We start from the raw sequence: 22,721 nt of genomic DNA, 5'->3' as shown, positions 1-22,721 counted from the left end.
CTGAGAGCTTTTAATGTTATGTACAATATCCTATTATTAACAAACTCTACCCCGTTAACTACTGTTATGATTCTCTTGTGTACGAAAATACCTGTGCCTAATTCATGATTCTCATTGCAATATCCAGAGAAAAATGTATATTCGCCTGCTGGTTCGCTGCCACCTCTGTCCCCTCTGACCGCCTCTGACTTCCTGTAACATCTGAAATCCGTGCTCCGTGGAGTTACTTAGTTTAAGTAAGACGTGTCTGGTTAAGGAGCCTGTGAGCTACGAAGCTTCCCGTCATCAACTTCCTTCCAGCCTCCAGTTTTTCCTTGCTTCCTCCCACGCGTTCTCTTGAGCACTCGACACAACTATTAGACGGAAGTTTCATGCGCGTTTTACGAAGTACATAAACTTCCAGTGTTACGTTCAAACTTATTTGTACTTTCGCAAAGAGGGAACTGAGGGATATCATCATAGTTATGTTATTTTTTTATCGGAGCCGGGATAGACCGGTCAGTGTTTCTATGAGCTACGGGATGAACGGCTGAGAAACTGGAGTTCGATTCCGGGCGGAGTCAAGTGATTTTTCTCTCCTATACTTTTCTAACGTCGAAATCGTCCAGATCGGCTCTGGGTTCCACCCAGCCTCATATATGATGAATATGAGGGGCTCTTTCCTTGGAGGTAAAGCGGCCACGGCGTGAAGCAGACGATTTTCCTCCATCAAGTGCCTAGGTTAATAATACTGGAGCTGTACCTTCACTCCTCCATTCGTGTTTACTGTGTGGTGCTTAGTGTGTGTTATTTTGATGTTACGGGAAATCCCCTCTCTACTCTAACCTCAGTGGATTAAGAGCAAGAAGGATAAGACAATATTCTTATTATAATTTTGCAGACTGCAAGCTAAGTATTAGATGTGCAGCGGTAAACTCTACGTTGCAATACAGATCATAATTATTATTTAACCAACGAAAAAAAAAAACAATGCTATATCTTTGTACACTTTATGATCATTTGTTCAATTAACTGTCTCTTGTTATTAAGCTCGAAGATTCACGAGACAATGCAGAAGTCAGCAATTGTGACGCATCTTGAGCCACTGTTCCCCGCTTCACTTTTCTTTTTTTCAGCTGTTTTACAAGATTTTCCGCATCTAGCCTATATACGTGTATATATCGCCCATCTCCACAGACCCTTCCCCTCTCCTCTCTATTGATTCCCCATGTGACCCCTTCTCCCTCCCTCCCTATTCTTATATAACTGGGTGTTTTCGACTGGCGACTCAGTCTGCAGCCACCTGCTCGCGCTGGTTCCTCGCTCGTATATTTTTATACCATGATGATGGAGGCGATACGTTCTTCCGAAACGTCGGTTTACACAATATCTACACGACTCCACATCCCAGTAGACGGCATTCTTCGAAGAGTGAATGCATCCAAATTGTTTGTTTGCCCTGCATTCAGTTGGAAATTGTTTCTCAAATTGAAGATACGAACGTAATTCAGGCTTCCGTTTGTTAGTGTCCCTCATTCTGGTGCTCACAAAGTCCCTTGACGTTCTAGCGTGTTCTCATTTGGGTTATAAAGTTAACACACGGCTGGACAACATCCTTACTTGATCAAATTAGATTACAGAACATACTGTTCCTGTATGCGAGCTTAGTGGGATTAGAAATAATTGAAAGTTTCATTTCCATTTCGGAGTCGAAAGCTGTGTCATGATTGGCCAGGGCGAGTGAATCCTTGATGCCCTAAGCACCTTATAAACAGACAGGCTACTCCTGCTAATGTGTTAATACGTACAGCGAAGGCGTCTGAGGCTGAAGTGATGAAGGGAATACGGCAGAACGTGCTAATACGACGGCGTGCATAGAGTGGCCATCTGCTGAAAGTGGCTGCAATGAAGGCGGTCCATAATTACAGTATATTCCATATAGAGACCATCTGTCTGGTGTATAATGCGACCACATTTTACGGTCTTACTTCGTTTATGTAACTTGTGTAAGTGGGAAGAAACGGTTGATAATCTTGAATAAAAGATATACGTCCTGTATTTTATTCCCGCATTTCTTCAGTTTAATGATACGTAGTTTGCTAGAAATCGAATCTTTACTGAAACAAATTACCTTTCAGAATTACTGGATTTTTGGACTTTTTCCATCGTCCGGTATTCTAAAATCTAGAGAACAGAACGTTTCAGAAACCGGATCTGTTTCCTTTCTCATGTGAGTAGGAGAGTCCTAGGTGATGTCTCCCACTGCAGATCCGGTTTCCGAAACGTCCTGTTCTCTAGTTTTTAGAATACCGGACGATGGAAAAAGTCCAAAAACTCAGCAAATATACGTTTTATAAACCATCGCCAGAACCCTTGTCTTATCCCGCGCTTCCAGAAACTGGGTCCCCCTTTGCTGCTGCTGGAAGACTTTCGACGTAATCAAGAGGAGGTTCCTTTCTTTCAGACTCTGCGTGGGCTCCGTCAAATAGTAAAAGTTCACGAAAATGTTTCAGCCAAGTTGGGTATATGTAGATTTATTGAACTCAAACACATTACACGGGTTACAAGATGGTGTTTAGGCCGGGCCAGAGTACAGTGAGAATTTCTAAGTTCCCTTAGAAGAGCAGACTGATATGGAGACTGCCTCGGTTGGATTCGCGAAAGATGTCCCCCGGGTGGCGTTCAACGCCGGGTTTATAAAGGAGGGTGATACGGCGTCCTCTCTCCTGTGCGTCCGTTCTCACGACCTCAATATCTTGTTACAAAACAATAAATTCCATCTTAATTCTAGCGACATTCAGAAAACGAGGGATACAGTTGGCTAATTTGAATTTCGTCTCCAAATCGTTGCCCTAAAGAAGTACTTAGCTGTCACGGCAAGCCTTGATATATAATCATACAGATGTGCTCTCAATGAGACTGCCGGATACATAAGTCATCGACATAATGCGACAGGCTTAGAAATCTTTACTCAGTGTTATGCTAACGAATTGCAGTACTCCACCGAACACAATGATACAGAAATACAAAAGGTTACATATAGAAATTTCCCAGAATACGGAGTTTCGGCTCCTGCAGCTATACAGGCAGCTACACCATGTCAGTATATCCCTGTAACAGGCCTTGGAGGCCCATAAAGTTGTGAGAAGTCAAGGTTCCCACATTTTCTAGACAATCGGCTCATAGATGGCGGTAAGTTTGTCAGACCTACACGTCGGCCGCCCTTTACCCCCAAGAACATTCCAAGAATATTCCTGGTACTCGTTTCTGTTAGAGCCTGAGTCGACCCCAGGGCCACAGGGCGGCTGGAAGGATTGAGTCAGTTGAAAAAATCCAATGACCTCCTCGGGATTGGATCCCGCGACCTTCCGGCTACTATATACCACAACTATACCACAACTATATACATGCCCGAAACTAAGCTTTGTCAAACGGACATAACAGGAAAATGTACGTATTAATTGTGATCAACCATGCACAGACCTGAAACTAAAATAGAAAAGGAGGTAAACAGTTTATGCGATAAGCCTAGCCTTTGGGGCAGGAGAATCCTAACGCACGTGAAGTCGCACTGTAAATGAATAGAAACTTGAGTCATAACAGAAGACTTAGGCGAACGAACCCTGGTACCACGAACATGAAAGAGACATCTTAGTCAATCTCTCTTTCTTACGTGTTTTTTAGTATGCAAGTTTTCCATGGTCGAAGTTAAAACTTATAATACTTATGCACGAAGAGAAATATAAAATATAATTTAATCTGCATGTTTAAAGATCTGTCCTGATGAAGGCCTGGAAACAGGGATAGCTTCTTTTATTTCTGTTCTTATAATAAGAAGAAACTAAAGTGGAGAAGGCAGACTGTAATCTGATAGATCAAAATTGCTAATGTTCTCTCTCCACTTTGCCTTTCCTCTTTGAGTACAGCAGGAAATAAGATTCCCTTAAGATGGATCGGATATGCCGAGTTCATCTTTAGTCTCCATGTTAAATATTTAAAGAGACAATCTTGTTAGCATTGTAGGCGGCTTGTTATACTCCTGCACAGCAACTTAGTTCAGCTGCAGCCCTACAGATATTTGCTTTCTTTTCTGACACTCTCAAATTACTACGTTCTATTTCTATTCCAATAGGCCTACTGCACATTTGCGACGATGTAGGACAAAAATATGAGTCATTTAAAAGTCTGTTGTTTTCGTAAAGGCGTTTGTACGAGAGGACACAGAACTGTGAGTGCGGTTTCCACTAATTCAGATCCGTAGAGCCAACGGGCTACAGTTCGTATCTGGACCAGGTAACCGGCTATATAAACTGAGATTTCTTATGGTTTTCTTCAGCCTCTCCAGACGAATGAAATAATGGTGCCCACACGTAAGCCACTAGTCACATTCAAATTTCTCAGCACCTGACAATTCATCATCACCCTCTCCACTCACACGTTTGCATTCGAAAGAGAGAAAATTAACCTAAGGATCCATCTGTCCCATACGAGAATTGAGGTAGAATGATCCTCCGAAACATCGATAAGGATCTCCTACACTACATGGCTGAGAGACAGTAATCTTCGCTCTACCGTAAATATTGGGGGATGGTGTTTTCTGATAGAAAATATATTTACTTCTTGTCTCTCAGCCAAAGATTTGTACTGAGCTGAAATACTGGGATTCAAAATCTTGTTCTGTGTAAAATGTGTCCACGACTTTTAAGGCTGTGTTTTCCAGTGTAGGTAGAGGCTGATCTCCCGAGGAAGGAGTCCTACCGACTGTCAGAATGAATGTAATACATTTTGACACTATTTATGGCAGTTACTAAATAAACTTGCAGATTTGTGTGAAAGAGGTGCGTTTCCGTAGTGTATATCGCCAGTTTGAAAGCGGATATTAAAATCCAATAATTTACAATTGAATTAGCAGCCTTTTGTGGCATTGATGATGGTAACGTTACCATTAACCTGCACAAGTATATAAGAAGATTCTCCCTCTCTCAACTATCTAAGGTGAATTTGGTATTCCATACCAAAATCCAATAATTTAAATTTAAAACCTGAATTGGCATTTATTATAGAAGATAATCTTCTTTCAGATCAACATAATTACCAAACTTTAAACTTGAATTTAAGAGAATGTCATGTCTTTCTACTTTATTCTAATGTATATTTTTTCCCCCTTGGCACTACAGCCCCAGTGGGCCTAGGCCTACCTCCATGAACTTCTCCGTTCACTTCGGTTTTTCTAGATCTTACACATTCGGTAGGACTCCTTGGGCGGGTGATCAGCTCATCGCAAGGCCTCTACCTGTACACAAACACAGAAAAACGCACACACACGCCCTGAGTGGGATTCGAACCCACGATCCCGTCTTCCGAGCGAGCGAAGACAGTGCATGCCTTAGACCCCTTAGACCGCTCGGCTACTGTGACCGGCAGTGTATAAGAATAATATATAAGAATTCAGTTCGTACCTCACAGGAAACAAATCCGAACCCACGATCCCGGCTTCCGAGCGAGCGAAGACAGTACATGCCTTAGACCGCTCGGCTACCGTGACCGACCAATGTATATTTTACCTATTTGTATCAACCCTATCTCCTGGTGAGATGCTTCTGTGATATTCTTGTGTCTATTCTAATACTGCATGCTCTTAATTCTATTCGATTATTATACCTCCATTTTCCATGCTGCAGAAGCGCTCCTGGAGGCAGAAACTCATTTCACGTATGTGCCCATCCTTTCTTATTAATGTCCATAAATTGGAATCATGCGTCACGTCCCTTTGGGGGTAGTTCAGAGGACATTCATTTTGCAGCACCAGATTTCTGAGCGAAATGTTTCCTACTGTGAGGTTTGGCAATAGATTATAAAACTGCGATTTATCGTCTACCGGTTCTTCGGACGTTAATTTTAGACCATCATCATCATCATCATAACTGACAGAACAGCGCATTTTGATCCATGGCCTTTCTTACAAGATTCTGCCCCATTTGATCCGGTTTTACTTCTTTAGATTTCGCAACAATATTTTTTTTCTCGGAGCAAGATCATCAGCCTTGCGTCTAATCCCCAAGCTAGAGGACCAGGTCCCTGTATTTATGTTCTCCAGTGACAGGGTGTTCCAGCTATACCCCGAGGTACCGGATTTCATTTTCGTCGCCTTCAAATATTCGCAGAGCTTCCAGATGCGGGTATTCGATTTTAGGCTGGGGCCACAGGAGCGCATAAAATGCGTCCGTTGTAACGAACGTCGTGACGTCCGTTGTACAAATAAAATGCTACGCTTTCTTCTGGCTCCATTGCAGACAAAAACTACACACCGCTTTCTGCAACTGTGTGGTGTCCTCAGCAACGTCCGTCATAAAGTACATTCGTTGCCACGGACGTATTTCGTGCGCCCGTGTGGCCCCAATCTTAATTTTCCAATATTTTAGCCATGACTTATGTGCGAAAGTTGTATTATCCGCTTTGAAAACCCAGCACACCCTAACAATCTCACTGTAAAATATTTGCCACATTACAATCTACTGGAAACGTAATATAGAGAAAATAATAAAAGTAATGTGGATTGGTAAGCTTTCACGGCAGTACGTAAACATGACTTGGCCTCACGAGGAAATTTTTGCAGGCGATTTCCGTGATGTGTGACCGAGAACGACTATGAAGGCAGCCATCTTGTTCCCCTACGAAGCTCTCAGCTCTCGAGGGTGCTGCCGGCTTCATGCCCGCCACGCGGCCATCACCAGCGCTGTCTACACTTTGGTAAGTGAGTAACAATTTAGGTCTCCGAAAATACAGTGAGTTCATGCGAGGAAAGGCGCATGTAGAAGAGTCGGGCGCTAACCCCTTCAAGTCAGTCAATCGCCGAAGTTCGCTTCACGGTTCCGCTCTCCCACAAAACTCACTGTATTTCTGGTGTTATTGTTGGCCAACAGATGTCAGTATGCAGTAACCTAAATGCCTCCTTTGAGTCACTTCAGCGTTAAGGTCTGATAAAGTTTTGGGGCCCACCGTGACCTACAGGTACTCAGAAAACACGAAGGCAATTCGAAATAAAAGGCAAATTTATTATTTTTTTGGACAAATAATCACAGTGTTCTCAGTGATGTCTTGTGTTTATGAACAATAGATCTACTTTCTAGTCCGTTTGGTTAATCTGTCCACACATTCCCTGGTCCCATAAAAATGCAGGATTTGCGCGTCGGCCTTAAACCATTTTACAATCTTTGCTTCAGTGATTGATATCAGATTCAGAAATACTTTTAAGGACGCACCGATACTTGAGCACATGTGACTAATTAGGTAAAAGGTAAAGTTGTCCCTCTGCTTAACTAATTAAGCACTACGCCATTAAGGTGTATGGGGGAGTGGATGTATAGATCCACGTTATTTTGACCTCGGCACTATTTGGAGGTGAGTGGTCAGCTTCACGACCTGGCCGCTTAACCCCGGTACCCATTGGATAGTAGCCTGGCTGCGCCGCAGAACCTCTCTGAACGATGTGAAGAAGAGAAAATCATTGTTCCCACTGGAATTCGCACTCCGACGAAAAGGGAAATCTCAAATCTGAGAGAGTAAAATATGGTCGTGAGTACAAAAGGCCTCGGACCCGAGAAAGACTGCGCTGGCAAGTGCCAGCAGAATATACAAACGACAGAACCGTCCTCTCGTCAGAGAGGGCGCCCCACAAGAACTAACCGTAACTGTCAAACATTAATAAATATCTCGTCATGAGCCCCAGATAGGGTTCGACACCAAGACTTACTGACTGACTGACCGTGAGTCGCAATGTGACTTTGACTTTTTGGCTAGACAGAAAGAAATTACTGGGTTCATGTAGTGTGGTCAGAAGCTTGAGTCACTGATACACGTGAAAATATGAACCGAGCCAGAACCCGGACATTGTCTGTAGTATCAGGCCGAGGCCCTAGGACAGCCCCGGGTCCCTGTAGATGTCCGCAGGACACATCATGATCTAGGGAGTAAATAACAGAGAAACATTAATTTTTCTGAATATGTAACAACAGCTTATGTGACATTTTTAATTCGCTTAGTGGGGGGTGGAGTCCAACTGGGTCCACTCGACACGGAGGCCACTGATTGGCCTATTGTACCTACCCCGGGTGATTATGATGATGGAGAATTTGGTGGAATGAAGATTGGCAAGGGAAACCGAATTACTCGGAGAAAACCCACCCCAGCGCCACTTTGTCTATCATAAATCCCTCTTGACCAGACCCGGGATCGAACCCGGGCCGCCGCGGTGGGAAGCCAGCAACGCTTGATGTATGGCGCGGCCTTATGTGACATTTACTTGTGTTACAACTGAAACACGTATCAGTGGAGCATGAAACTCAATCAACTGAAATAAATATTTCACACGAAATACCAAACAATTTAGTAATCAAATCACCTAACCCCTTTATCTTGAGGGCCAGGGTTTACTCCCTCAGCCTCTGTGTACAGATTCTGAGGCGCCAGACGCTCTCCTTCCGTCTGCTACATTCTGCCAGATTGCATTGAATATTGAGGAGCATCGAAGTGGAAGGATCGATTATTGAAACTATCGAGTGTAAGAGGCTTATATATTACGGACACTGCAAAGGGTGGAGGAAAGTAACGGCTGAAGAATGTAACTTCAAAGAACAGGAGGAAAGGTAGACCAAAGAGAAGACGGAAGGTATCAAGAAATATAGGGTGATTCAAGAAGATTTATGTCATCGAGTAGTGTGAAAACCAGGAAGCAAAAAACGACTGCTGCCATAATCCCATATGCGCGCGCATGTTTGTACACATATTGAAAATAATGTAATATCATTTCATGTGTAGTCTAGCTCGTGTCCGATCACAATGGTCGCAGATGACGTGGAAACTAACCAACTAAAAAGTTCTTTTCGAGATGCAGTTGCACTGAAAGGGGTACCGATAATAACAAAAGAAAATAAGGGTTTTTGTCGTCTTTTATAAAAGTATTTTTTATTGCTAGTGGGGTGTGACTAAGTCCCTTGTACTGGGGCCACATCTGGCCTATTGTATCAGCCCCAGATGATAAGTGAGGGCGATTTTGGAGCAATTGGTGGAAAGAAGATTGGCAGGGGAAACCGAAGTACTCTGAGAAAACCTGCCCCAGCACCACTTTGTCCACCACAAATCCCACTTTACCAGACCCGGGATCGAACCCGGGCCGCCGCTGTGGGAAGCCAGCGACTAACCGCTTGAGCTAGGACGCGGCCTGACTTTTACAAAGTAACACAGAACGCCTTACATGGAGGTCACGTCTAGTACTGTCTGCCTGGTTTCACCGCCTAACCCGTTGGAAATAATTTATTTCTTCCATACGGAAGACTCACTAAGAATTGCTAAGCATTTCTGATTTTCGTCCTGGTTTGATCCACAATAATCCATAATTGCATGAGTCCTTGTCCCACAGACCCTGCCATGCATTTTTTCAGCTCCTGTAAGGGATATTTTTTAGTTTGAATTTCATTGTTCCTTCTCTTAAGTAAGCTTAAGATACCTCAGAAAAGGTTGTCGGCAGTTTTGTACGTTCCACCATGGAGTACGCGTTTCCAGCCTTGTTTGATTATGATCGCTGCGAGAGTCGGCACTCGGTAACGGACTTTCTGAGTCCCGTTTCGTTACTGAATTATTAGTAATAAACTCCGTGGCTTTAATCCGCAAGCGATCTGTACCGACCGAGTGACCGCCGCTTGTCGGCGAATGAATCATTAGGTAGCGCTGAAATCTGTGACTGGACTCTCGCAGACTTTCTTCTGTGGCACAGTGTGTACAGAGCTTTCTGTGAAGATATTCTAACAAAACTTCATATTGTCGGGAGGGTTATTGAAGCAGCAAACCTCTAGGCTCAATTCAGTGCGGTGATACTGTCTCAACAGAATTCTTTGCCGTTTTCCTAGGTTGCTGCATGCACATTCAGGGATATAACTCGAGTAGGCCACATTCCTTGTTTAAAAATCCTTTCCAAATCAATATCAACTTTTAATCCTAGTATTCGGTGCCTTGATTCAGGAGGAACTTAAGAGGATATCGAACTCAGGTAATGCTTGCTACCATTCAGCCCAGAGCCAGTCTTCTCGTTGTTTTCTAAAAATATAAAAATTATAATGTACAAAACTATAATTTTGATTGTTTCTGTATGGGTATGAAATTTGGTCTCTGACATTAAGGGAGTAACATAGACTGAGGGTGTTTGAGAACAGGGCGTTAAGGAGAATATTTGGACCGAAGAGAGATGAAGTGACAAGATGTTGGAGAAAACTGCATAATGAGGAGCTTCATAACTTGTACTCTTCTCCAAGTGTAGTTAGAATGAACAAGTCAAGGACGATGAAGTGGGCAGGTCATGTAGCACGAATGAGGGAGAAGAGGAATGCATATAGGATATTGGTGGGAAAGTCGGAAGGAAAGAGACCACAGGGACGACCAATGCGTAGGTTGGTGGACAATATTAAAATGGATCTTAGAGAGATAGGATGGCATGGTATTGATTGGATTGATCTGGCTCAGGATAGGGACCAGTGGAGGGCTCTTGTGATCACGGTAATGAACCTTCGGGTTCCATAAAATGCTGGGAAATTCTTGAGTAGCTGCAGATTTGGCGGTTTCTCAAGAAGAACTCAGCTCCATGAGTGAGTGAGTGACTTATTATTTAGTGAAGCGTCGTGAAATAAGCCACAGAGATAGAGAGATGCTTCTTGGGGTAGGGACGCTGTTAATTGCAAGCAAGAAACTGAGCTCTATATGTATATGGTATTTACTATATTGCTGTTAACACAAAACTAATTGAGACCGATCGAACTTTATGGTTGTCAATTCGGATCCATTCCACGGTATAAATATTCGTGTGCGTCCTTCATCGCTGCCCTCAGCCTAATTACTAACGTAACCACCACCCAAACGAATTCCGCCATTGGCTAACCCCACACATGAAACAGGGCTAATAATTCCTGGAAACTGACTTCCAGGTACTCGATAAATCCAGCAGAATCAGTTTCAGAAAAAAATCGAAAATAATTCCAAAGAAATCGCGAGCGTAAAGTAATATTTTGGAACATTCAGTTTTATCAAATTTGCCGCACGAAGCCCGGATAAACAAATATATATATTCGTGTCAAATTCGAAACGGGTCACAGGCCAGTGATTCTGAGGTTTGTTGGCCAACTGCTAGCGGCTGTTGTGTGTTTCTGAACCGAGGAGATCTGCGCTGCAAAATGTGTAATAAATTTGTCAGCGTGGCTTGTGTCAGAACATCAAACACTAAATTGAGACTTGCTTCAAACAGCTGACATACACAGACACATCGATCCGGCACAAAGAGGCCGCAATCAGTTTCACATTGCTGCTGCTGTTGCTGCATCCTTCCCAACAAGTGNGGGGGGGGGGGGGTACCTGACATCATAGACTCCTGCTTTCTGTTTATTCCCACACAAGAGCCTTGCAGGAAGGACGTTACTTGTATGGTTCAATATCCAAGGCGCCCCTTCGCCCAGTATGGCCTTCTTACATGTCTTATTTTCTCATACACATTAAATTGTGTCATAATAACGAATGAACAATAAATAAAAATAAAAGCCGAAATTTCGATGGAAATAAAAGTTTCGGGTATCCCTACAACACACATTCGTTATTTTTATTCGATTGGAGGTCGAGTGGCGTCCATTACAAATTCAGTTTGATCAACGTCTTAACGAGGAGCAGGGATAGCGTAATCGGTATAGGTACTGGCTATGAGCTGGGCGACCGAGGGGTCCGAGTTCGAGTCTTGGTAGGGTCAAGAATTTCCACTTCTCCAATCGTCCAGGCCGGTTCTTGTGTCAACCAAAACGCCTATACAATGGGTACCGGGGACTCTTTGACCGGGGGTAAAGCGGCCGGGACGTGAAGCTGACAACTCCCTCCAACTAGTGTCGAGGTCAAGAAAATGTGGATCTATACATCCACTCCACCATACGCCTTCATGGTGTAGTGCTTAATTAGTTAAGCAGAGGGACAACTTTACCTTACCTACGAGTACGTGTTAATGACCTGAGAATGTCACAGTTGGGAATGCGGAGTCTACATTAATTATAAATATAGTTCTGTGTTCGGGAGACGTGAGAAATCCAAACAAAATTTTAGTCAAAACCCTGAAGGGCGAACACAACTAGTGAGACCTTGGCTTAAATGGGAGGATAATATTAAAATGGATCTTAAATTAATATGGTGCGAAGATGTGAAATGGAGTTTTCTGATTCAGGATAGGACCCAGTAGCTGGAATTTGTGCACACGGTAATGGACTTTCGAGTTACATAAAAGGAGGGAAATTTCTTGACCGAGAAATTGTTAACTTCTGAAGAATTACGCCGCTCAGTAGAGATAGATAGATCATTAATACGTTCAGTAAATTGGATATGAGGTTTCCATGGCGGTAACTATGAAGGTTACTCTCTTCTGAGTTGTAACGCCTTGTAGTTTGGAGACAGCCAGATGTTTCTGAGCAATATATCGCCATCATTTTCAGGGTATAAGTGTATACTTACTTACTTACTTATGGTGCTGAGCCCTTCTTGAGAAGCCAAATCTGCAGTTACTCAAGAATTTCCCAGCATTTTATGAACCTCAAAACAAAAAGCTAGCAGAAGTAGGCAACTAGCTTCTACTGGTTTATTGTTTTATCCTCTCTTCGACCTTAATGATGGAAGTGAAATTTGCTCCGAAACGTTAGGCTCTCTCCGAACTACACGGCACTAGAACACAGAGGACCGCAATATTTAAGTTTGATGAGAGTTTATTTTTTATATTCTTTCATGAAATTTCGAAAATTTGCTTTTTAGATTCTGGGTGTCCTCCATATTTTCGAATACGTATTTCTGTTCAGGCTAGCTGTTAGGTCAGTTTTACACGAGTACATATTTCCCATGAGGTTTTCGCCCACATTCAGACGAAACGGTGCGGGTATGATAACCAAATTCGTCCCTCCCCCACTCCAGAGCTCATAATGCATTCGATTAAATTGAAAGATAGTGCTAGCATCTGAATGGACCTGATGAAGCTATTGTGTTTCGAAGCGAAGATTAAATGAAACACTGACGTGAGATCCTGGGTTCCCTAAAATGGATTCAGAAGTTTTTATTCGTACAAACAAATGAAATGGGGTGACAGGGGGAAATATTGTATTGATATCATTTCGATATTACAGCCCTATACCAAAGAAATGTGTAGGAAAAAGTTTAATTCTGGTTGATGCCATTCAACTTCAACCCTTACTGTAGCCTATGTCAATCCATATCAGGCCCATCCTACTGTACAAAATTAACCTCCATTTCTTGCATTGGAAACGTTCTTTGCTGTATTTAACTTGACGTGTAGGAAAGATTAGGTCTGTACGGGGCATGTTACCTGCTTTGCTGATTGGTTCTAACAGTAGACTAATATAATTCCGAACTTTGGTAATACATACATGACTACATGGCATCGCAACCCAGAAGGTTAGAATCAAAATTCCTGTATTAGATTCGAGGTTTTCATGGCGGTGACTAAGAAGAATGCCGCCTTCTGGGATGTGGAGCCATGTAGATATTGTGTAAACCGATGTTTCGGAGATACGTATCGCCTCCATCTTCAGGGTGAGCAAGTAGCTGCAGTCTGCAGGTGCCCGTGCCGAGATGTTATAAATAGAATAAGTCTAAGAGTTTAGTTAGTTGTGAGAGAGTCTCCGGCCAGTAAGGACGTTAACACGGAAGTTGATGGATTTACGGCGTTGGAAACCGTTACAAGGCGACAACCGGTAAATTTGCAGCAGACTCAGAAGACTTAGTGCGTGCTGTAGTGAATTAGTGATAGTGCTAGCGTTACTTGTAGTAGATCTTTAAGTGGTCAGTAAACCCAATTACGAACCAAAATCCGGTCTACGGTCACTCCTACACGTGCCAGTGTATTTTATAAAATAATATTAAGTGTACCGAAATCTTCAGGAAATGACGTGGCTGATCTTGAGTTAGGAAGCGACAGTAAGGGGAGGGGAAACGTTCAGGTCACGATTGCGAAATACTGGTTAGGTTTATTACGCGTGGAAACTCTGAGAACAGTAAGGACGTGTTATTTTAATGGCAGATAAATAAACTAAAGGTAGAAGGCTGGCCAGCCGGTCAGGGTAGCCGAGCGGTCTAAGGCATGTACTGTCTTCGGTCGCTCGGAAGCCGGGATCGTGGGTTCGGATCTGTTTCCTGTGAGGTACGAACTGAATTCTTATATATTATTCTTATACACTGCCGGTCACGGTAGCCGAGCTGTCTAAGGCATGTACTTTCTTCGCTCGCTCGGAAGCCGGGATCGTGGTTTCGAATCCCACTGAGGGCATGGATGTTTGTGCGCGTTTTTCTGTGTTTGTCTACAGGTAGAGGCCTTGCGACGAGCTGATCACTCGCCCAAGGAGTCCTACCGAATGTGTAAGATCTAGAAAAACCGAAGTGAACGGAAAGAAGTTCATGGAGGTAGGCCTAGGCCCACTGGGGCTGTAGTGCCGGGGGGGGGCGGGGAAAGAACGCTGGGCGAAGTAATAAAAGAAGGAATTGGAAATTATAGGTTTAGCATATATGTGGTAAAGCAGGGCGGAGAGCAATGCAAATAAGATATGTAAAACGACTGAAAAAATGTGTAATGGTGTAGAAAGACAGAACGTATTTTCGAATATAGGAGGAAAGATTTCCTTGGTATTTTACTGCGATATAAAACATGAATGGGATAAAGAGAGCTGCATTGGGGAATGAACAAGAAATGGGAGACTGGGAATAACGTAGCTGAAAGCAGGGATCTGGAAAGGAAAAGGTTTCGGTAGGAGATTTGAGAGAGGAAGGTGTCCCATATGTTTGGAGGAAGAGGATGCTAAACAAATACAGCCGAAAAACCCTAAGACGAAAAAGTGGAGAGAAGAATTTGTGTGCCGTAAATAGTTGAAGATGAATGAGGTTATGGCATACAGTCACATAATTAGCTGCATAAATGTAGCTACGATAGAAACCATTGGAAATTAATTAATTTAAAATTAAATGTAAGTGGGAGAGCAAAGTTAGGGGTGATAATACCCCTTCCCTAGAAGTTAGTTGGAATCTGAAATGTAAAATGAGAAAATGGATTTAGAGCAGAAATGGTGACGGTGAAGCAGTGACAGTAACAGTAGCTGAACTGACTTAAACAATGTAAATAATTTGTATTGTGTTTATATCATTATTTGTATATATTGTGCCACAGAAACCTTGCGTTATGTGGACGTACACCGTAGTTCTATGACTGTAACGAAGTTCTCCTCAGTAAAATAAATTAAACTGAATAAAATGTGCAATGTAGGAGCCGGGATAGCTCAGTAGGTATAGCGACTGTCTACGAACTACACGACCGAGGAGTCGGAGGTCGAGTCCCGGTAGGACCAAAATATTTCTCTCCTTCACGTCGTCCAGACCGGTTCTGGGGTCCATCCAACCTCCTATCCAATGGGTACCGGGAGTAAAGAGGCCGGGGCGTGATGCTAACCACTCACGTCCAACTAGTGCTGAGATCAAGAATACGTAGGTCTATAAACCCACTCCCCCCTACACCTTCATGGCGTAGTGATTAATTACGAAAGCACAAGTCGTTACCCAGAATTGAGTCTACACGCTACAACATATAAATAAATTTATATTGGATTCTACTTTCCACGGTCGTGTTCCCGTATCTCCGTTATTCTGACACAGTATTAAATTCGTTCAACGCGGATTCAGCGGTTTATGCTGTGTGCTCTGCTCCTTGGTCTATACTATTTCTCTGCTTCCATTCAATAAAGGAACATAATTTTCTGACGTTATGGTTAACAATAAATATAGGGACACCAAGGAAAAACACAAAAACCAAAAATGAACGCGGCATTTCGACTTAAAATTCAGTATACACATATCTGTAACGCGACACATAATTCTTGAATTCAGATTTATAATCAGAATATCAGAATTAGTTTAAAGGAGGAAGACTTGTGTCTTTGGTGTTGCAAGTGAAAATAGAATAGTTCGGAGGAAAAACCCGTCCAGTACCAATTTGTTCACCACAAATCCCACACTGATAGACCCCCGGATATCGGCAGTGGGAAGCCAGCGACTAACAGCCTAGTATATGGAAACTATTGTTTACGGCTAAGAACATGACATGCATGGAATAATAATTTTATATTTATTATAAAGTACAAAGACAGAAAATAAGAAATATTGATATATATATCATATGTAACTAAATAAATGTATTGTAACAAAGTCATCTGAGGTTCTTCTTATTGCTAGTGGGGTGGGACTAAGTCCCTTGTACTGCTGCCACTTCTGGCGTATTGTACCAGCCCCAGATACTAGGTGAGTGTGATTGTGGAGCAATTGGTGGAATGAAGATTGGCAGGGGAAACCGAAGTACTCGGAGAAAACCTGCCCCAGCGCCACTTTGTCCACCACAAATCACACTTGACCAGGCCTGGGATCGAACCCGGGCCGCCGCGGTGGGAAGCCAGCGACTAACCGCTTCAGCTATGGCGCGGTCCCATTTGACATGACGTCCTATAGTTCGAATTACGTTTTATCTTCCTGCGATTTCTACAGAAACGGTTCGGTGGCAGGCTACAGTAAGCGATAAGTTTTCAGTGTAAAAATGAAAGAGGTTTAGCTTATGTGACTGATCTTCTTTTAATTAATCCCAGTGGAAAATTCTTTTTCGTTTTACTTCAAACTTTCTTTCCCCTGCTAACGTCATTTTATTGAAAAGTTTTCTTTAAAGATACTGTTTTTATGTTAGAGAATTTCAAAGTAATTTTGCAAGCTGTCGATCCATGTTAATTTTCCTTTGATTAATCTTCCATGAAGGAGGAAATTGATTTTGAGGTCGTTTCACTGCTTTAATTACATGGACATAATTGAAGTTACAGAGTTCTTAATGAAATACAGAAAGTCGAGTTTACAAATGTCTCTGTAATGCATGAGCTATTAATTATCGTCAAGTTGAAATGCTGCAGTGTACATCCCTCATTCCTTCAGCTCCCAAAAGGCAAGGTTTCATTGTGAAACTGACTGTGTGTAATAGCACACACTCGCAGTAAGTAATGTTCCAGGTGAAAATACAAGAGATGCAAATGACTGAAGTGTCAGATCTTCACATTATGAAGACATTTTAATTAAAAGACAGAAACGTCTGTTTCGCTTTTTTCTTGTGCGTTACTTTACGACGATTTCAGCAGCTACACTGTATAGCTTCGGGTGGTAGGGTGACTGAAGAACTGGAAAGCTTTTGGAAAGAATCTGTTGCAACCTAATCGAATTATTATGGTGTTATTTGCCTGGAGGAACTGAGGAAGACCACAAGAAACCTCAGTCACAATAACCAATGTCTGGTCAGAAATTCTAACCGAGTATGCCCCATACACAAATACAGAGCTTCACTGGTCGGGAGATTTCTATTGAATTCAACCTGTCAGGCAAATCAATTATATACGTAGGTCGTACCGAAAGTCATGAGCAACTTTTTTTTGCATGCAACCTGGGAAGAGCAGACGAAAGAGAATACTGTGGTAGGTTGAACCAGCTGTTGTGCTAACCTTGAGTGTCTTGTGACGTCAATAGCTTGCATCACGTGACCAGTATCACTCCTAACAAAATGACCGGCAACGATATGTCGTTTCGCCAGCGTGCTGTCATCGAATTTCTTGTGAAAGAGGAAATCCCTGCTGCAGAAATTCACCAGAGACTTCAGCGTGCTTATGGAAGTGTGTGCATGGGTGCGAGCAGTGTTCGAAGATGGGTGAAACATTTTAAAAATGGGAACACCAGCATCGAAAATGAGCCTCGGAGCGGTCGTCCTCGAACAGCCTCAACTTAACGCAACAAGGAAAGAGTGGATGAGATCATTCAAGATGACAGGCGTGTGACTGTGGACACAATAGCCCGAAAGCTTGGAATAGGGCACAGTGCAGTACAGGAGATGATTGAAAGCTTGGGCTATAGGAAAGTTTGTACTCGTTGGGTCCCGCGGTTATTGACCGAAGACCACAAATTTCAGCGAAAAGCCATCACCTCAGAACTTCTGCAGAGGTATCGACACGAAGGCGATGATTTTTGCTCTGTAGTGTGACAGGTGACGAAAGCTTATTTCGCCATTTCGAGCCTGAAACGAAACGGCAGAATATGGACCATTTGCATTTGCTAAGATTACAATGATTTTTGCTCTGTAGCGTGACAGGTGACGAAAGCTGGTTTCACCATTTCTAGCCTGAAACGAAACGGCAGAGTATGGACCATTTGCATTTGCTAAGATGGGGTGGGAAGTTCTTCCACAACCCTCCTATAGCCCTGATCTGGCACCCTCCGACTACCATCTTTTCGGATTTGTGAAGGATCAGCTGCGTGGACAACGTTTGGAGACAAGGGAGGCAATTCAGAAAGCAGCGCATCAGTGTCTTCGGATGGCTGGAACGGAATTTTACAGAAGGGGTATTTTCAAACTCCCTGAACCCTAGGAGAAATGTGTACAAAGAAGTGGCGATTATGTGGAAAAATAAAGAAAGTTCTGTAGATTGAGGCGGTGTATTTGGTTTGTCAATAATTACGCATGCTACTTTACAAAAAATTGTTGCTCATGACTTTCAGTACGACCGTCGTAGCTGTATTTGTGTAGACCTGAATTTAGGAAGTACCACGCTCGAATCTCGGCACGATTAGCGTCTAATGTGACAGATATTCGTGATCTTCATCAGTCCCTCCAGAGTAATGCTGGGAGATTACTTTCACGTAAGTCATAATGGTATCGCTCCAAATTCCTATCCTCATGCTAGCTATGTATATTCTCCCATCTCGTGCGGCAGCAATAACCAATGGGCTAGAGACAGTGTTATTAATTAAGCACCAGTCTCGTTCTAAAGACCTACTGTCATTTACTGGCCAACAGGAGAGACAAGACGGATATATCCTAGGTCTTCCGAAAGGATCAGAACTCGACAGGCCGTGGAGGCCCATAGGGTTGTGAGATGTTGAGGCTCCCACATTTTCTAGGCAATGGGCTGACAGGTAGCGGTGAGGGTGTCAGCCTTACGTGCCGGACGCCCCCCACCTTTTTTTTTTCCTTGGCACTACAGCTCCAGTGTGCCTAGGTCTACCTCCATGAATCCCGTTCACTTCGTTTTTTCTCGATCTTACACATACGGTAGGACTCCTTGGGCGAGTGATCAGCTCGTCGCAAGGCCTCTCTACCTGTAGACAAACATCCATGCCCTGAGTGGGATTCGAACCCACGATTCCGGCTTCCGAGCGAGCGAAGACAGTGCATGCCTTAGACCGCTCGGCTAACGTGACCGGCCCGGACGCCCTTTACCCCCATGAAAATTCATTTATGTTAAAGATTGAGTCGACCCCAGGGCCATAGTGCGGCTGGAAGAATTAGGTGAATTGAAAAAATCCACCTCATCGGGATTCGATCCCGCGACCTTTCGGCTTGTAGCATAGTGCCTCAACCAATTACTCTACATATATACGAGTATATATATATGTATATATATATATCATAAGTATATATAAGTATATTGATTATATTACAAAAAGTTAAAGTATTTAAAACTTGTAAGATTTGAGGTTTATTTAAAACTTACTTACTCACTCATGGAGCTGACCCCTTCTGAAGGAGCCGCCAATTCTGCAGCTACTCAAGAATTTCCCAGCATTTTATGAAACCGAAAGTTCATTACCGTGTTCAAAAGAGCCTTCCAATATTGTCCCTATCTTGAGCCAGATCTATCCAATCCATACCATCCAATTCTATCTCTCTAAGATCCATTCTAATATTGTCCACCTACCTACGCCTTGGTCTTCCCTGTGGTCCCTTTCCTTCTGGTTTTCCCACCAGTATCCTATATGCATTCCTCGTCTCCCCTATTCGTGGTACATGCCCTGGCCACCTCATCCTCCTTGACCTGATCATTATGATTATACTTGGAGAAGAGTACAAGTTATGAGGCTCCTCATTATGCATTTTCTTCCAACCTCCTGTCACTTCACCCCTCTTCGGACCAAATAAGAATATATATGCCACGCCAATTGTAATGTTGGGCTGCTGCACTACTACGACTTCTCTGCAGTTGGTACACCCATTCGCACAAAGCAATACATTGGGATAACTGAACACGGATCTGAATCTTCGAACTTTCTGATATGAAACAGAGCGGAGCAGGAAATTTCTGCCTGTCTCAGGAAAGACAGAAGACATTTGGAGGAACGTTTCAGAGATAAGAAGATTCAGGGAGAACAGTTTCCACACTAGGACTCGGAAAATGATCCGGAAAATAAAGGGGAAACTCTTGCAGAAAGCCAATGCGACAGACTCCAACATAAGGGGGGGGGGGGAACAATTCGCGTGATGCTTCCCAGCAGGCCACGTTTGCAAATGTCACCTTCTCTCAGATAAGGTCATCTTCATGTATACAGAGTGTCCCAGGAGGAAGGGTCAGTACTCTGAGAGGTCATAGTACCGGTTATTCTAAGCCAAAAATTGTATATGTTCATGTGTCCTATTCCGAAATTTCTCCTAGAGAGATATATATGAATGTTATCTCCCGCATAAAGGAACGTCAGGAAGGCACTCAGACGAACAACACGCCAAGTCCTCACGCGAGTTGAAATGTGTATTGAAGTTGACGGTGGAATTTCCGAAAATGTATTATACTAGGAAAACTGTACGAATTTTGTCACTTGAACAATAAATGCAGGTAGTAGTTGGCTGAGGAAGTATACTACAAGCCGGAAGGTAGCGGGTTCAAGTCTCGATGAGGTCACTGGATTTTGTTTCAGTTGACCTAATCCTTCTAACCGCACTACAGCCCTGGGGTCGGCTCAGCCTCTAACGGAAATGAGCACCAGGAATATTCTTGGGGACTAAAGGGCGGCCGGCGCGTAAGGCTGACAACTTTGCCGCCATCTATGAGCCGATTGTCTTGAAAATGTGGGAACCTCAACATCTCACAACCCTATGGGCCTCCACGGCCTCTTACAGGGATACCTTAACTTTACTTACTTTTATTTTTATTATTGCCAGTGGGGCGGGACTAAGTCCCTTGTACTGCGGCCACTTCTGGCCTATTGTACTAGCCCCAGATGATAGGTGAGGGTGATTGTGGAGCAATTTGTTGAATGAAGATTGAGAGGGGAAACCGAAGTACTCGGAGAAAACCTGGCCCAGCGCCACTTTGCCCACCACAAATCCCACTTGACCAGACCCGGTATCGAACCCGGGCCGCCGCAGTGGGAAGCCAGTGACTAACCGCTTGAGTTATGGCGCGGCTCTACTTTGCTTACTTTTATTAAAAACACTACGTAAAACTTTTCTTATCAACAGTTTTGGAATTGTAGTGTGAAATAGCTCTATCTCAGAAAGCGTTCCGAATAGGACCCATGTACATATATACATTTTTGCTTACAATGACAGCTACTATGATCTCCCAGAATATTGTCCTTTCGTTCTGGGGCACCCTGTGTATGATGATTAGCGTAAATCTAGAATTAATTAGGATATGGGAACTGTAGCATGAAAAGTTTATTATGTGATGCGATTTTTGGTGCCTGTTAAAATAATAAAGTTTTTGAAGTACAACCCTCAATGGCAATGTAATACTATTGAGCAGTGTAATAATTTACCCGAGTCGTCATATATATGATGATAGTCATGTGTGGCAGAAATATTGTTACAATTAGCATGGTGTACTTTAAACACGGAATCTCTTCTAAATACAGTTCACCGTTACATAGATACTGGGATCCTCAGTCTTCACTAGTCATATCCTGGTAACGGAATGAAAGCAGTCTCACTGTGAATAAATCTTGTAATCCAAGTCTTCGGAGGTCTACCTCATATTCTTCTTCTACGACAAATTTTCCGTTGTTATCTTCTAGCGAGAACTCAGTAATGACTGACTGCTAGTGCAGATGGTCTTCAAGGTAACTCCTCCGCACTGACACTCACGGAAAACACGGCCTCTAATGATGCGTACCGCCAACCGCACAGAAAACACAACTCACGTGATTCATACCCAGCAAGTTCATTGGCGCGTTGACTGTTGCCTAGCAACGATCCATAAACTTTCTTCCCACTATTGCGGGTTTACGGTACCATTGCCTAGTAATGGAAACGCTTTTCCTATTGTTGGCCAAGAACTTGTCTTCGCGGGAATGTGTTTAACTAGCTATTCCCTAGCAACGTATTATATTACAATATGTAAACCTAAATTTAATCTGTAACGGTAAAAATCCCTGCCCAGAGACATACATATAGCATACATGTAAAGTAATTTCCTTTTGTGTTGGAGACTCTTCTAACGGTGGCTGTTGCTGGACGAATTGTGTAAAGGCGTCTTTCTTATAGTAAACTGGTCACATTAAACCCGGGATAGCGTAGTCGGTATAGCGACTGGCTACGAGCTACACGACCGAGGGGTCGGAGATCGAGTCCAGGTAGGGTCAAGAATTTTCTCTTCTGAAAGTACTCCAGACTGGCTATGGGGTCCACCCAACCTCCTATACAATGGGTACCGGGGGCTCTTTTCCCGGGGGTAAAGCAACCGGGGTGTGAAGCCAACTACTTACCTCCAGCTAGTGCCGAAGCCACCCTCCCATACGTCTTCATGGAGTAGTGCTTAATTAGTTAAGCACAGGGACAACTTTACCTTTATATTAAACTGGTTACATTTGCTGGAATTACTAGTCAACTA

At 43.2% G+C, this 22,721-nt stretch overlaps 1 protein-coding gene across 1 annotated transcript in view; it reads left to right on the top strand.

The window, feature by feature from the left end:
* Window positions 1–22,721, top strand: part of LOC111871212 — a 151,092-nt gene that overhangs the window by 59,848 nt on the left and 68,523 nt on the right. Inside the window, exon 4 of the mRNA XM_023864138.2 lies at window positions 6,596–6,729. Coding sequence (XP_023719906.1) covers window positions 6,628–6,729 — 102 coding nt within the window. The 5' untranslated portion in view covers window positions 6,596–6,627. The remainder of the gene's footprint in view (window positions 1–6,595; window positions 6,730–22,721) is intronic.

The sequence above is a fragment of the Cryptotermes secundus genome, unplaced genomic scaffold (genome assembly GCF_002891405.2).
Source record: "Cryptotermes secundus unplaced genomic scaffold, Csec_1.0 scaffold573, whole genome shotgun sequence".
Lineage (NCBI taxonomy): Eukaryota > Metazoa > Arthropoda > Insecta > Blattodea > Kalotermitidae > Cryptotermes > Cryptotermes secundus.
This window is presented reverse-complemented; position numbering and strand designations above follow the sequence as displayed.